The 16,810-nt window shown below is 53.9% G+C and overlaps 1 protein-coding gene across 1 annotated transcript; it reads left to right on the top strand.

Annotated features, from left to right (window-relative positions):
• The first annotated feature begins 261 nt into the window (after nucleotides 1-261).
• On the top strand, nucleotides 262-13,128 carry Batf3 (basic leucine zipper ATF-like transcription factor 3). The gene is made up of 3 exons (XM_028876726.2): nucleotides 262-428; nucleotides 2,715-2,819; nucleotides 12,651-13,128. Exons 1-3 carry the CDS (start codon nucleotides 360-362, stop codon nucleotides 12,828-12,830), a joined length of 354 nt encoding a protein of 117 aa, XP_028732559.1. The 5' UTR covers nucleotides 262-359; the 3' UTR covers nucleotides 12,831-13,128.
• Nucleotides 13,129-16,810: the final 3,682 nt, after the last annotated feature.

Here is a 16,810-nt window from a genome sequence, read left to right as displayed (position 1 = left end):
CAGTGGCCGTGCCGGGCCAGTACCCCGTCCCCACCCACCCGGCGTCTCCTCCCGTGGGTGGGCTTCGTGGCTGCCACGTGACTTCCACGAAGCACGAGGCCCCTAGCGAAAGCAACGACTTGGGTGGGATCCTGGACCCCGAGGTGCGGCGAGAGGGCGGGGAGAGGAGGAAGCGGGGGCGGGGTGGGAGCAGGGGGCGGGGACGGGACCGGACGGGACGCGCGGGGTGGGGAGGCGGGCACCGCGAAGGAGCCGGGAGAGCGGGAAGCGGCGGGGCGGGGCGGCAGGTGCGGAGATGCGGGCGGAGCGCGGGTAGCAGAGCCCCGCGTTCAGGGCGCCCCGTGCGGTGAGCGCGCGGCATGTCGCAAGGGCCCCCGGCGGGCAGCGTCCTGCAGAGGAGTGTGACGGCGCCTGGGAACCAGCCGCAGGTAGTGCCTGGTGCAGGGAGGGGAGTGGGGGGTAAAGGCAGCGCTCGACGTGCGTCCCCGCCGTGCGCGTCGGGCGCCTGGGAAGGATGCTGTCCATCCCGACTAGTCTGCGCCCGACACGTGGGTCCGCACTGCTGGGGGCCACTGCATCCTTGTCCACTGCCCACGCTGGAGGGAGAGGGCCGGACCTCGGATACTGGGAATTCAGCCCAAAGGGGCGGTTCGTCCCTGCATCCAACCCTCCCGCTAAGGTCCGCATTGGGGGACGTGGGACTGTCGGACCGGTCAGCCTGCGGGTGTGGGGTTGTGCCTCTAGTGGGCAGACTCCACCCCCAACGCGGGTGGAAACTCCTCACCCCCATCCGATCAGTCCCCTCCGCTGTCCCCAACTTTCACAGCTGCACCACAAGAAATTGAGACAGCTGTTGGGACACTTGTTGGCCAACTAGTTGCTTTAGCAACAACTGGTCCTATCTCCCCCCCCCCCGCCACATTCCCAATAATATGTTTGACACGTAGTGTCCCAGGGTGACCCGAAGTGTGAGCCACGTAGGTGGAGTAAATAGTCTTGTACCATTTGTTTCACCTCTCTGAGCCTTGGTTTCCCTATCTGTAAATAGGGACCCTGTAGCATCAACTCCTGATGGTGTGTGCACAGATTGTGTGAGCTATGGAGGATTTGTGTCTCTGTTAAGATATCTGCTGGGCAGGTATGATCATCTGTGACAGGTGATAGGTCCGGTTTACGGTGACAGATCCTGAGGACAGGCGGCATGCTGTCCCTTGCCCTGAGATAAAGAGGCATTATTTCCTGTCAAGCACTAGTGAGGTGAAAATCTGTGTATCTCAGGCGAGCCTCAGCAGCAGAGATGACTGACAGAGCACTGTTGGGGACCCCTGTCCCCGGGGCCCAGCAGAGTATGAGTAATTGACAGGTTCCTAGCTAATACATACGTTGGAAGGATGGATGAATTGTGTTTATACTAGCATCTGTGAGGATTGTAAAGCTGAAGTTTTGTTTATATGGCCTGTCCCCCTGGGTAGGTATATCAAGGCTCCTTGGATTGCTGGGTGTGGTGATTGAGGCAGGCCTATAATCCCTGAGCTAGGGAGGGAGAAGGAAGGTGGAGCATTCAGAGCCAACCTGGGCTACCTGAAATTCTGTTAAAAGAAAAAGAAAAAAAAAAAAAAAGACTGCTTCTGGAAGACTAGAAGACACATTTGACACGTCTGTGTTCTGAACGGTGTCTCCATGCCTCTCCCCTGCAGTGTGTGCTGTCCATCCGTACCTGTGCTGGGGATTATACCCTGGGCCTCGCACAGGTCGGCAAGAGATCTGTCTCTAAGTTTCCTCCCCATCTAGACACCTTTTGGCCTTCATCTTAAAGGACATTTTTTTTTCTCCCGTGGTGTTTCCAGTGCATTTCTGGAAAGCAAACCCTTCCCACTGAATAAGCTCTCACCGTGGTAGATGCATTTTTCTGCCTGCCCACCTCATGCCACCTCATGAAGAATTTTTGGATATTTGGTTAAGAACTTTTGAGACGCATCACAAATTTGCATTTGGAATAACCCTGACCTCTGAAAGAAAATGTCAGTCAAGCGTTGTTCAAGAGAGCAAGCGTGTCCTCATTGGTGTTTCGAGACACTCAACGCTCTGGTAGAGCTGTGTGGTTGCAATTAGTAATAAATGCATGATTATGGTCTGCACAGTTTCAGAAGGACTTGCCACTGTGTGGTGGTGTAAAGGCTATGCACAGCAAGTTCTAGAGAGCAGACACCCCGGTCTGCCCCACGCTGATGAGCAGCGACACTACAGCTCTTCCAGGCAAACACCCTGTGGGGCAGAGGTTTGTGAACGTTGGCTTGGAGACCAGCAGACCTGAGTTCCACTTCCCACTCACCCTCATGCTGGCCATGATACCTGGAGAACTTCCCTAACCTGAGTTTCTTATTCCTCGTCTCTTAGTATTTTTGTTTTCTTGTGGTCCTCGGTATGGGACGCAGGGCCTCACGTATCCCACACCGACGTGATGCCACTGGGCTGCACCCAGGCCTCTTATTCCTCATTTTTAAGTGACAGTCTCACTGTCTATTTCTCAGGATGGGTGTGGAGATTCACATAAAGCAACGCCCCAGCACGGATTGGGTGCCCCTTAACAAGGGCCAGCGGCAGCCCGCTGGGGGTCGCAGGGGGTGCTGTCCATGGTGGCAGATGAGCCAGTGGAGCTCAGTGGGCAAAGCCGAGCGGACTGAGCATGCCACTTGGCCACATGTCTTCCCCAGAGCCCAGAGGATGATGACAGGAAGGTTCGAAGGAGAGAGAAAAACCGGGTTGCTGCTCAGAGAAGCCGGAAGAAGCAGACCCAGAAAGCTGACAGGCTCCATGAGGTGAGACTGTGGTGAGGGCAGGACCACAGGACAGCCACCATGGGACAGCCACCCTGCCCTGGGGAGGGGGCCAGTGATGACATCACGATGCTCATCACCGGTTCTGCACAGCTGATGTGCCGGGTCTTTCCAGCCGCTTGCTTTGCTTCTTTATTCGTGGGCCTCTTCCCTTCCGCCTCAGCTTCCCACACTCCAGTTTCTCTCCTTATAGAACCAAATAAAAGCCGAGTGTGGTGGCATACACCTGTACTCAGCACTCGGGGAGGTGGAGGCAGGGGGACACCCAGTTTGAGGTTGGTTTGAACAACAGAAAGACTGTCTCAACAAATGACAATAATAGTTGTACACATTGAAGTGCTGAGGAAGCGCTTCCGCAGAGGGCTTGCCTAGTGTGCTAAAAGATGTCCTGGGTTTGAGTCTCTGCGCCACACAAGTCAGGCACGGTGGTGCATGCCTCTTATCTCAGGTCTCAGGTGTGCGGGCAGAGAATCGGAAGTTCAAGGTCAGCCTTGGCTTTATAGTGATTTTTGACTAGAAAAAAAAAAAAAAAAAAATGGGACTAATGTCATACACCTTTAATCCCAGCACTCTGGAGGCAGAGGCAGGTGTCTCTGTGAGTTCGAGGCCAGCCTGGGCTACAGAGCAAGTTCCAGGCCAGCTAGAGCTTTACAGTGAAACATTGTCTCAAAAAAAAAAAGTAGATAAATAAAAGAAGCTGGGTGAGGTGACACTTGTTTAGGTCAGGAGTTCAAGGCCATTTTTGGCTACCTAGCAAGTTTGACGCCAGCCTAGGCTACATGAGACCCTCTTCCAATTGAAAATAAAAATTGAAAAAGCTAAACAAAATGGCTCTTCGTGCTTTTAATTCCTTTTCAAATTCTCGCCTCATCCTGTGTATATAGTTTGAATGAAAATGGCCCCTATAAGCTCATCCGTGAGACTGCTCAGTATGGAAGTTGGTGGAGCAGTTTGGGAAGGACTAGGAGGCGTGGCCTCGTTGGAGGAGGTGTGTCACTGGGAAGGGGCTTTGAGGTTTCTAAAGCCCACAGCTTTCCGTTAGCTCTCTCTCCCTCTGCCTTGCGCCTGTGGATCAGATGTCAACTCCCAGCTCCCACCCCAGTGCCTGTCTGCCTGGTGCCAAGCTCGTCTACCTCTGGTGTTTGTCTTCGTCTGTTTTGGTATAGTTTGCTTTTTGAGACAGCCTCACTGTGGAGCCCAGCTATGGCGTCCCAGTCTTGCCCAGCCTGCCTAGTACTGTGATGACAGGCGGATGCCATCACTTTCTCCTCCTCCCTCCTCCTCCCCCTCCTCTTCTTCTTGGTTTGTTTTCTTCTTTTTTTGTTTTCTTTGAGACAAGCTTTCTCTGTGTAACAGTCCTGGCTGTCCTGGAGCACACTCTGTAGACCAGGCTGGCCTTGAACTCACAGAGATCCGCCTGCCTCTGCCTCCAGAGTGCTGGGATGAAAGGCCACCACTGAGCATCTGTCTCTTGTGGTGGGATGTTTCTCTACCCGCTTGGCCTACCAGCAGCACTAACGATCAATTCATCACTTACAGGCAGGTCTCACGTTTGCTTCGGCGTCCCTTGAGCTCGGCTTGCATGCACTTTCGTGGCAGAATGTGGTCTCTTCACCCTGAGACTTTCTCTTCTCACTACCTCCCCGGGGTAGCTAATGGCGCGTAACCACCTTTCTTATCTCTCAGATCAGGAGCCTGTATCTGAGTCTTTTCTCTATTACTAAATACCACAGATTGGGTAATCGACAAAGAAGAGACTATTCGGCCCAGGGTTCTGGAGGCTCAAAAGTCTCAAAATATGGTGCCACATCTACTTGGTGTCTGCTCTGCGCCTAGTGAGGGCTTTGTGCTGTGCGGTTGTGTGGTGGTGGCCAGGAAGGCCAGACAGCAAACAAATCAGAGAGCTTGCTTCCATAAACGGCCGCTCCTTCCATAGCCCAATCCTCCCTTAGTGACTTAATCCATTCACAAGAGCAGAGCGTCTGTGACTCGTTTCTCCGAGGTCCTTCCTCCCAATATTGCTGTTTGGGGGCCAAGTTTTTCAGGCCAGACAGTTGGGGGGCACATTGAGTCATAGCACCATTTATCCCCAGGATTCTGCTTTCCTTGACCTGAGTGTGTAAAGCTACACAATTCCACAGCCAGGGCGGGAGCTGCTCCCCCTCAGGACTGGTGAATGATGTTTCTAACCTGAGCTGTGCACCATCGGGGTGCAGAGTTAAGATTTAGTGTAGCCCACTCCGCCGTGCAGCGCCTGCCTGCCCTCCCCACCGTGCAGGGCCCGCCTGCCCCCTCCGCCGTGCAGCGACCGCCTGCCCCCTCCGCCGTGCAGCGCCCGCCTGCCCTCCGCTGCCGTGCAGCGCCCTCCTGCCCCTCCGCCGTGCAGCGCCCGCCTGCCCCTCCGCCGTGCAGCGCCGCCTGCCCCTCCGCCGTGCAGCGCCCGCCTGCCCTCCGCCGTGCAGCGCCCGCCTGCCCCCTCCGCCGTGCAGCGCCCGCCTGCCCTCCGCTGCCGTGCAGCGCCCGCCTGCCCCCTCCGCCGTGCAGCGCCCGCCTGCCCTCCGCTGCCGTGCAGTGACCGCCTGCCCCCTCCGCCGTGCAGGGACCGCCTGCCTCCTCCGCCGTGCAGGACCGCCTGCCTCCTCTGCCATGCAGCGCCCGCCTGCCCTCCCCACTGTGCAGCGCCCTCCTGCCCCCTCCGCCGTGCAGCGCCCGCCTGCCCCCTCTGCCGTGCAGTGACCGCCTGCCCCCTCTGCCGTGCAGCGCCTCCTGTCCCCTCCGCCGTGCAGCGCCCTCCTGCCCCTCCGCCGTGCAGCGCCCGCCTGCCCCTCCGCCGTGCAGTGCCCTCCTGCCCCCTCCGCCGTGCAGCGCCCGCCTGCCCCCTCCGCCGTGCAGCGCCGCCTGCTTTCTTGCCATGCGCGTTTCTCCAAAGCTGGTCAGGGCTTTGACAGCTCAGATATTCATTTGTTAGGAGAGAGGAAAGACTATCTGAGCACTCTCTGACCACGATCGGAACACGTTTAGACTGCACACACTCAGGGCTGAGACTCACTGATAGAAACCCGCAGCATGGCATACGTTGTAAGTGTCTGAGTCTTTGCTGGAGGCAGGAAGGGGAGGCCTGCAGGCCAGGGTCTCCAGACGGGCTTCAGGGAAGATCTTCCCCGTCTTCAGGAGATCTGCAAAACTTCCACAGAAGAATGGCAGTACCATTTGCCTCCTTCCTTCCCTCTTGTTCCTAAGGTCCTAAGGGTTTGTGTTGCCAAATAGCCTCCTGGGGGACCAGGGGCTCACCATTAGTGTCTAGCCCTGTATTCAGACCATGTGTGCCTGCTGCCTCCTCTTGTGCCTAGGTCTGGAACATGCCCGAAGGAAACATTTAATACATGTTCTGAATGAAGTGGCAAGAGGGAGGTGACTCAGGACCTCATCTAGTCCTACAATAACTGAAGTATAAACGGAGGGGTCAACTAGTCATAGCAACTGGCAAGAGTCTGGGCTCCTGTGCACGTCCATCCATACCCAGGTCCCTCCCCTCAAAGGTTCCAGTCCAAACCAGAGGTTTATTGCCATTTGTAAGTGCTGAGTGATCATGTGTACAGAGGTGACCAAGTGTCTTCTTAGACAAGGCTTTTCATGTACCAAAACATAGTAAATCCAAAAACACTTACTAAGCCCTTCCTTGAGCGAAGCATTGCTGTGGAGCCACAGGGAGAAGAGACCTCATGTGTGTCCTTGGGAAGGAAGCATAGGACTCATTTCCCTCCATTGCTGGCAGTGAGTCATCCAAAATGCATTCCACCGTGCCACAGTGACGATGCTGACCGCTGTGTTCACTCTGCAGGCTCTGGGGAGGATGCCTTTCCTAGCTTTTGTCAACTTCTAGGGAGTTCCATGTTCCTTGGTTCGTGGTCTTCCGTCTTCAAAGCAATACTGCCCCATCTCCTCTCCCCTGACTCCCCTGGACTCACTGGGGTGATCCCCTCCATTCCGTACTCTTGCCTGCAAAGTCCCTCTTGTTAAATAAGGTTCTCAAAGATTAGGATGGAAGCATCTTTAGGGGCCAGTGCTTTTCCTGCTACAGAAGGTAACAGATGCCCTTACCACCTCATGAGTGCCAAGAAAGGGCACGCAAAGGGCACGTTCATTCTCTCGGTGCCTCATAGCTGACGTTGACAGCCAGGTGAACCGGGAACTCAGGACTACTGCTGCCTTTACGCCTGCTGTGTCCCTGGTAAAGCCAGGGGTGGTGTGCCCTTGCACGGGGCCCTGAGATGGTCTTCTGCCCAACGTCCGTGTGGCCTGGTCGCTATGCCCTTCCCAGAACAAGGCAAATTGATCTGAAGCCAGTCCCCTCGGGAGAATTCATCATTCTCTTCCTCGCCGGGACTAGACACACAGGTGAAGAAAACCACCTCTGCGCATCACCTCTGCAGGGAGGGCCCGCGCTGGTGGGAAACTCCGTCAAGTAGGTCAGGGCAGTGGCTGCCTGTGTAAACGGACCCTGGCTGTGGCCCTGGCTTTTCCTCATTAGTTACACAGAAGGGTCACTGGTCACAGGGGATGTGAGTGAGCAAGACACTGCCTTAGGAAAATGAAAATAAAAGATTGTCAGCTGTGGACAGGAAGACACTCTGTGGGGAATCCCTTCATGGGTACCTCCCAGGCTCCTTCCGTGAATGCCGTAGCCATGAGGAATCTGTGTTTTACGTTGAGTGGGACATTAATTGACTAACTCCGTATCCTGGAGGTGAGGTGCTGGTGAACAGTCTCTGAGACTCAGTGAATGGAGCGCAGAGCAGTTAGCACATCGCTGTAGATCATGGAAACTTCACACCTGGTGAGAAGCCAGCTGTGGGCTTGGGAAAACAGCCACCTGGCAGCTGAGACTGCCCGATACTGTGTGGGGAGTGGCCCGGGCGCTTCCTTATCCTCCCCTCTCCCAGTTCTGAGGTGCAGAGCAGAACCCTGAATGCTACAGCAGCTGTGGTTGTATGCTTCTCTTCTGTGAATGCCACAAAAGGGGTGTTTGAACAAGGCTTCAAAATGGCCACTTCTCTCTGCTGTGGCTCTCATTCACTCCACTTGTCCCTGAACCCAAGATACCTTGGCCTTCCACTTTTGTGAATTTCTTGTCTACTTCCCTCTCTTCCTGGTTGTCCATTATCAAAGCCTGTGGCCCATCCCCCAAGATAGACTGGGCCAAACTGAGGGACTCCTAGAAATTCCCTCAAGGTCATGGTTGCTGACATTTGTGACAAGAAGTGTCCCTGACCCTCAGTGGTTCACACTTCTGGGACTTGGATCTGTATTTCTCTCTGGACAGCGTTAGGCTGAGTCTACATACCCTGATGAAGCCACAGAGTAGCTGTGCCACACTGAAAGCTGGCTTAGAAGTGGGCCAGATTTGGCCAGGCACCCAAAGACGTCAGACTGAGAAAGAATTTTGAGTCAGACGAGGGTGGGAGCCATGCCAGCCTCGGGAGCCTTAAATGTCACAAACTGACAAATGAGTTGGGCAATGTGATGTGGTGAGCGTTGTCAGGAGGTTGTCAAACCTTGCGTGTTCGTAGACGCCACTGGTGACAGTTCACACACAGTTTAGAAACTGATTATGACACTAATTTGTTCGGTTCTTGCTAATGGCACTGTTTTTCAGATGGGAACTCTCTTTGTTTAAGGGTTGGGACAGACCAACTGTAGAGTCCTGAGATCTCAATTCTGGTAACTACTGTGGGGAAATCTGCATGACACATGCGTGTTGGAGTTGACCTTGACACGGATGGGATCTCAAGTCTCTGATGCCTCTCCTGTCCTTCATGTCACTTATTCCATTCATGTGTGTCCTCTGCCTCAAACGACCTGACCCTGAGACCCAGGATCCCAACCTCAGCCTCAGCACAACTGGCATTGGGCCTCGTTGCTGTAGTGTTGGGTGGGGTTGGGCTGGGCCCTGGGGATGTTGAGCAAGATCCCTGGCTTTGCCCACTGGATGCAAGACCACCTACCACTCTGATGTCCTGGCGAGGACTACTGCTTGATTACATCTTTACGTTCGTTATGTGCATCTGAGCGAGCATGTGCCGAGTAGGTGCCATGGTCTGTGTCAGGGGTCAGTTCTCTCCTACCTTGCAAGGTAACTCTGTTACCCACCAAGTTCTTCTGGGACTGGGACTTGTGTAACCCAGACTGGAATCAGACTCGGTACGTAGCTGAGGTTGACCTTGAACTTCTGACCCTCCTGCCTCTACCTCCTGAGTGTTAGGCTTACGGGGACTGAACCTAGAGCTTTTTGCAGGCTTGGAAAGCTCTCTACCAACGGAGCCACATCCCCAGCTCAAGCCACTTGAGTTTTGAGGCCTACCTGGTGTTTGTAGTCATTCCTTCACCCATGTTTTGGGGGGCTCTGCTTTGAGAGTGTGACTTAAACAATTGGGGGGCTAGGGGGTAGCACAGTGCCCTCTGATGCTCCCTTAGCCAAACTGACTTTGAACTAGAAAACATGTCCGAGGGTGTCTGGATTTGAACCGGTGACCTCGTGATCTTCAGTCAAATGCTCCACCACTGAGTCCACTATAGTCCCTCTTGCTTACTTTTTGGTCTAGGTTAGGTCTAGTCCTCTCTCCTCACCGAGACATGGTTATATTCTTTGCTCTTTGCTCTCACTTGGTGTTCTGTGGCCGCCCCCTCCCCTCCCAGGGCCTCTTATTTATAAGATTAGTCCCGCCTGGATGTTTTCACTGCTTCTCTTTTTATTTTTCCCTCCTATTCCACCAGATCAGTAAAAGTCCCTCAGCTGACTTAAGAATAAAATTTAAATCCCAGGAAAGAAAGTCCCTGTGCATAACAGGAAGGGACCAGTGGAGAGGCTTGGGGCACAGAGGAGAATGGGGGTGGAGCATAGATTTGAGCAAAGTACATGGCACACATGATGATGAAATCCATCGTTTTACACAATGCGTATGTGTGGAAAGAGACTGGGGGTGCTTTCTGAGACCCCCCCTGGAGGTGGAGGGTGAAGGGCCTTTGCAGTCGGACTCTGACGACTTTCAGAGCAGTGGTCTGGGGAAACAGTGCACCTCAGGGTGGAGTCAGGCTTAGACTCCCTCCTGAGCCCAGAGACTAAGCTCAGAAGCTCCGGGCATCTTGCTGCAGCCTCAGGAACTATAGAAAGGCAGTTTGGAGTATGGAATCCAGTGAAAACTGAAAATCCAGTGAAATAGCTCACTGGAACTCATTTCTGCCATCTGCCTTGTGCACAGGTGCAAGGCGTTGGATCTGGATGCCGAGACTCCAGCTGGTTAGAGGTTAGAGGTCACAGAAACTAGAGGTAGCTGCAAGGAGGGCCATCACACAGCCTACAGGAAGGGGAGAGAATTCTGGAGAGGCCTTCCTGCAGTCCCTCTTGGTAACCTGGAAGGGAGAAAGGTTTCTAGAGATGAGGAGAAAACAGATGGCATGGCTGAGTGGTTGCTAGCACACGGGTTGGACCACACTCGAGAGTTCAGAAGAGGACGTCAGGAGCTCCTGGGCCTTGGCATCTCCGATCTTTAGGGAGAGACATAACTTACTGTAGGTGAGATCCAATAGTGTACGTCTGAATGGAACTCAGAATGAGAAATGTGAGACCTATAAGTGCTGTGATCAGGGAAGCCTTCCTGGAGGTGGTGAGCCCATGCTAGGCTCACAGAGAAAAGGAAAGCAGTCGGGTTGAGGGGAGCCACACAGGCCAAGGCAAGGATGTGCGTGTGTCTTAGGGGCTCTAAGGCAGACTTCTTAACTGATGTTTATTAAAAACGATTAGTAATTGAGAAGGTGTGGTGGGGGATGGGGTGGGGTCCTCAGCACAGCAAGTGCCCAGTATGCTTGAGTCACAGTCTGACCAACAAATGGAGCGAGGTATGAGTGGAAATGACGGCTCAGCCCGGAGGGGACCACTGATGATGAGCTGAGGGTACCCGGAGGGGGCCACTGATGATGAGCTGAGGGTACCCGGAGGGGGCCACTGATGATGAGCTGAGGGTACCCGGAGGGGACCACTGATGATGAGCTGAGGGTACCCGGAGGGGCCACTGATGATGAGCTGAGGGTACCCGGAGGGGACCACTGATGATGAGCTGAGGGTACCCGGAGGGGACCACTGATGATGAGCTGAGGGTACCCGGAGGGGGCCACTGATGATGAGCTGAGGGTACCCGGAGGGGGCCACTGATGATGAGCTGAGGGTACCCGGAGGGGACCACTAATGATGAGCTGAGGGTACCCGGAGGGGGCCACTGATGATGAGCTGAGGGTACCCGGAGGGGGCCACTGATGATGAGCTGAGGGTACCGGGGGCCGTAGACTTTATCAATGGCCTGGATTAAGGGGGAGAAGTGCGAGCCAGGTTCCTGGATGGCACAGGCTGTGTGACAGTACGTATCCATGAAGTGACACCATGGAGATTCAGAGTGAAGAGAGGGATTCAGTGGCCGGGGGAAGCCCTGTCCTCAGTCCCTCATAGTCACTCAGCTCTTGCGCCTGGAGCGTGGCTCTCTGCACACTCAGGGAAGTCTCCAGTGGCTCCAGGTCCAGCATGGAGAAGGACAATCCGTGCATCAGCTCCTGCGTCCTCCTAAGCCACATGCTGCATTTTGAGAGTATCAACTCAGCGAGTCCAACAGCTTGGAGTGTGTGCCAGGGATGGCGGCCAGGAGGGCAGAGAGGCTAGTGGTCCTGCACAAGGAACTCAGAGGACTTGAGACATTTAGGCTCAGAGAACATCTAAGGGGGAGGGATGAGGCTGTCGCCTATCATTTCAAGAACTGAGGTTGCGAGGTACTGAATTCATTCTGTGTGGCTCCATTAGGTAGGAGCCCAGCTCAATGGGCGGATGTGGAGGAGTTTTCGATCACTACAAAGAGGATAGAGTATCTCAGAAATCGCAGGGACTGTCCCTTGAAGGTGGTGCCCAGCCCGAGATGGATGTGTGAGCTAGCCCTGCATATGAGAAGTTCCTCCACAGTTTGGGGGAGATGATGTGGAGCTCTTTGCTCCCCTCCAGTTCTGAGCCTCTACACCCTGATGCAGTAGAAACAGCAGATGAGTGCGGGAAGGGGCAGCATGTGTCCGTGCATTTATTAGTGCAGCCAAAGGCATGCATTCATGCATTTATTAGTGCAGCCAAAGGCATGCATTCATGCATTTGTTAGTGCAGCCAAAGGCATGCATTCATGTATTTATTAGTGCAGCCAAAGGCATGCTGTGTCAGGTATTATTCTTGGTATTGGGGTGGCCATGAACCCACCAGAGACCTTCAAAAAGAAGGTCAGTGTTGAGGATGAGAGCTGATGCAAATGGGTAGGAGGGACCACTTTGGAGTGATGGGGATGTCCTGTGTATTAGCACACGTGTGTGTATGTATAGTTCTGTTACTCCCTGAATTACAGACACTTAATATAGACACGTTTCATGTAAATTATACTCCAGTAATATTGATTAAAAAAGGAAAGCTGTACTATTAGGACCATTTTATTCTTGTGGGGAGACAGATCTAAATCCAGTAAACATGAGGGTGACCCAACACCATGGTACACATCTGAAACCCTAGTACATGGGAGCTAGACAGGAAGACCACAAGCTTGAAGCTAGCCTGAGACACGGTAAGTACCAGGCTAGCCTGGGATACATAGTGAGACCTGTCTCAAAATAAAACAAACATGAAGACTCTCGCCCAGGCTGGCCTTGAATTCTTGACCCTCCTAACGCTGCTGCCCAAAGGCTGGGACCGTGGTCATGCACTTCCACACCCGTCTACCTGTCCTCTCTCTTGAGCAGGAGCATGAGTGCCTGGAGCAGGAGAATGCCGTGCTGCGCAGGGAGATTTCAAAGCTGAAGGAGGAGCTGCTGCATCTGAGCGAGGCCCTGAAAGAGCATGAGAAGATGTGCCCACTGCTGTGCCCTATGAACTTTGTGCAGCTCCGGCCAGACCCTGTGGCCAGCTGTCTGCCACGATGACATCTTGGCTCGCTCCCCTTTTGTCCAGCTCAGAACCTTGGTTTGCACACCCAAGAGTTTCCCTGCACACCTGTGTCCAGAGGTACCTGTGGCTGTGCCACTTCTAGGAGCTCTGGGGCCAGCCTGGGCTCAGCATGTGCTCTGAGGGCATCTGTCCTAGAGCAGTGGATCCAGAAGGCCGCCCACAGGGAGGCTGCCCTTTGGAGTCACTCCTCACCCCACTTTGGCAGCTAGCCGGTCCTGTCCTTAGGCAGAACCTTTCGTCTAGAATTTGGATAATAAAGATAGTTACCACGTTTCCTTTGTGCAGCTTCTTGGGATGGAGAGCACACAGAGTCTCTTCTCTGGGAAGGCCATCTCGTTGCAGGTAGGTCCTCTCCTGTTCAGCTCCCCTGCAGCCACATGCAAAGCATGTGGGGAAGCACCCTTGGCTATGGCAGAGCATAAGGCTTCCAATAAGTCTCTGACCCAGTTTGGTCCCAGTGGGTGAGCTGGCTGTGACTCACACCTGTTTCATGTGTTACCCAGCCTTCTCTCTGGCCCAGCTTACCTCATTTCAGCAGTAGAAGTCTGTTATTGTTTTTATTTTTTTGAGACAAGATCTTACTCTGTTGCCAGGCTGGCTCAGAACTCAAGAAATCCCCCTGCGGTAACCTTTTAAGCTCTGGGATTACACCACAATGGTGGCATGCTTTTTTTTCTTTCCTTCTTTTCAAAAAATGATGATTTTTATTTTATGTATATGTCTGGGTGCATGTCTGTGCACACCCAGAAACCAGCACTGTGACATGTTAATAGCAGGAATCCTCAGAGGTCAGAGCAAGGTGTTGGATCCCTGCAACAGGAGTAACAGGCAGTTGTGAGCCACTGTGTGAGTTCTGGGAACCAAACGGGTCCTCTGCAAGAATAGCCGGTGCTGTTAACTGCCAAGCCCTCTCTCCAGCCCTGAGAATTGTCCTGGTTGGGCCTCCCAACTGCTCAGCTTGCACATTTTTGTTTTGTTTTTTGTTTTTTCAAGACAGGGTTTCTCTGTGTAGCTTTGGCGCCTTTCCTGGAACTTACTCTGTAGCCCAGGCTGGCCTCGAACTCACAAGAGATCTCTTGTGATCTTCTCTATACAGTCCTGGCTGTCCTAGAACTTGCCCTGAAGACCAGGCTGGCCTCGAACTCACAGAGATCCACCTGCCTCTGCCTCTGCCTCTCAGTGGTGGGATTCAAGGTGGGTGCCACCGCCGCCCAGCAAGGATGGGAACAAGAAGTGGGGCAGAAAGGAAAGGACTTGGTTGTAAGTGTGGATGCCAAAGAAGGAAAATGGGAAGCGAGGCTGTGCTGGTGAGATCACGCAGCCAGGGAAGGGCTTGCCATGTGAGCCCGGGGACCTGAGTTCCAATCCTCAGCGTCTGTGTGAATGGGAAAAGCCAGGTACCCGTGGAGCACACCTGTGACCCCAGCACTGCTGAATGGCGGGTGGGTCTCCGGAGCTCAGTGGCAGCAGGCTAGCAGCCTGGCTCAATCAGTGAGTCCTGGGTTTAGTGGAAAACACTGTGTGGGGGGCAGGGAAGAAAGTGAACGAATCACAAATGGGGGAGGAGTGGTGAGCAGTGGGGGGAGACATCCAGTGCTGCCCTCTGCCCTCTACATGCATGAAAGCACATATACACAGGTACCATACACACACTAAAACAATAAAAGCAGGAGAGAAAGAGGAAAAGCAATAAGAGGAAAGAGAATAGGTTGATGGTGGCCCTTCCTAGGCAAAGGGCTTGATATTGGCTGCTCCTGCAATCTCCCCTGTCCTGGAAGGCACCCCGCACCCCACTGGTCTCTAACCAGTGCAAGGTCTAAAGTTGCACAACTCCTTTATGAGGCCTAAGAAGGCTAGTGTTAGAAGACAGGGTTTATGTCTGCTGGCAGAACCACAGAACGGTGTGTTTTTAAGTGCAAGAGATGTTAAAGTCATTTTTGTCTACCCTTTAGTTTGCAGATGAGGGTCTTGGGCACAAGAAGAGGAAGTCACTAGTTCAAGAGTGCTCCCTGTTGGGTGTGTAGGGTTCAAGAGTGCTCCCTGTTGGGTGTGTAGGGTTCAAGAGTGCTCCCTGTTGGGTGCATAGAGTTCAGAAATGCTCCCTGTTGGGTGTGTAGGGTTCAAGAGTGCTCCCTGTTGGGTGCATAGAGTTCAGGAGTGCTCCCTGTTGGGTGCATAGAGTTCAGGAGTGCTCCCTGTTGGGTGCGTAGGGTTCAGGAGTGCTCCCTGTTGGTGTGTAGGGTTCAGGAGTGCTCCCTGTTGGGTGTGTAGGGTTCAGGAGTGCTCCCTGTTGGGTGCGTAGGGTTCAAGAGTGCTCCCTGTTGGGTGCATAGAGTTCAGAAATGCTCCCTGTTGGGTGTGTAGGGTTCAAGAGTGCTCCCTGTTGGGTGCATAGAGTTCAGGAGTGCTCCCTGTTGGGTGCATAGAGTTCAGGAGTGCTCCCTGTTGGGTGCGTAGGGTTCAGGAGTGCTCCCTGTTGGTGTGTAGGGTTCAGGAGTGCTCCCTGTTGGGTGTGTAGGGTTCAGGAGTGCTCCCTGTTGGGTGTGTAGGGTTCAGGAGTGCTCCCTGCTGGGTGTGTAGGGTTCAGGAGTGCTCCCTGTTGGGTGTGTAGGGTTCAGGAGTGCTCCCTGCTGGGTGTGTAGGGTTCAGGAGTGCTCCCTGTTGGGTGCCTACAGTCAGGCTGAGGTTCCCGCCCAGCAGCTGGTCAGGGCAGGCTCCTCTTCCTGGAGTCTGAATGTGGCATGCTCTTCTGGCAGCAGAATGCTGGCAGGGACTGTGGCTGAGGACACCCCATCTGTGAGGGGTGGACTCCTAGCCCCAGAAGCAATCTACAAATTCTGTTGATTGTTTGATAAACATCGCAGATCCACCCACTTGGTTCCAGTGTGTCAATTGCTCTATTTGCCATCAATAACTGTATTCAGATTAGCTTCTGCACTCTGGAGACTTCCTTCCTAGCTGCTGTGTACTCACTGAGGTTGGGCTTGAATTTGAGGAGGCCCAGGTGGCCTCCACCTGCTCCATAAGCAGGACTTTGGTGGACAGCAAACCCAGACAAGGAGGTGCTGGGCATTGAACCCACTCTGAGAAAGCAGGAGAGGACAGACATTCTGAAAGCCAGACACTCGCCAAGCTACCTCCACTCTGAAGAAGTGAAAGTCCTGCGTGGTGTCAAGATCTCACGTCGAGGAGAGATGAAGGACAGGGCACTAGCAGCTGAAGATGGGGATCACCCAGCTCTCTTCACCACTGCTGCAGCAGAGGCATCTGCATGATGGATGCCTCGGGAGGGTCTGCTGGGCTTGGGGGGAGGGGAGGTTACTGAGCAAGGTCCCCAAAGCATAGAAAGTGTCAGAGAGGGAGGAAGCTGGCCTCTCACACCCACACAGCCACACAACTTCCTGTCCGAAATCCTGCTGCATTTTGCACCAGCTTAGCCCTGAAAGCTCAGGGTTTTCAGAGCTGAATTAGGACTCAGTTTTGACCTGGAACCTTGTTAAGAACAGTGACTCTGTTGGATAGGAAAATGAAAGACTTGAAACCCCCTTGTCTTCCGCAATGATGGGGTCTTTCTCAAATACGCCCTGTGCGTATTTACCGACAGGAGGCTGTAGGCTTTGCCCCAGCGACAGCTAAGAGAAAAGGGGCAGCCCCAATACTCACCAACGTGCCTGACTTCCCGCCACACTCAGGAGGTCCCGGTGGGGTCATCTGTGCCTCCCGAGAAGGCATTTAAGAGAGGGAGGGGAGGGAAGAAGGGGAGTGGGGGAGGTCGTGGTGATTCAAGTGTTCTGGACCTGGGGAGGCCCCCCTGGGGCCCTCAGAAATGCAGCACAGCTTGAAGTGTGAGCAGTGGAGGACAGACTCAATAATGCCCCGGTACAGAGAGGCAGTCACTTCTTAGGACTGCCCATCAGAAACCACACCACGACACTAACACTGTCAGTTTGACAGG

This window comes from Peromyscus leucopus, chromosome 15 (genome assembly GCF_004664715.2).
Source record: "Peromyscus leucopus breed LL Stock chromosome 15, UCI_PerLeu_2.1, whole genome shotgun sequence".
NCBI classification, from domain to species: Eukaryota; Metazoa; Chordata; class Mammalia; order Rodentia; family Cricetidae; genus Peromyscus; species Peromyscus leucopus.
Note: the sequence above shows the minus strand (reverse complement) of the source record. Positions and strands in the feature narration are given on the sequence as shown.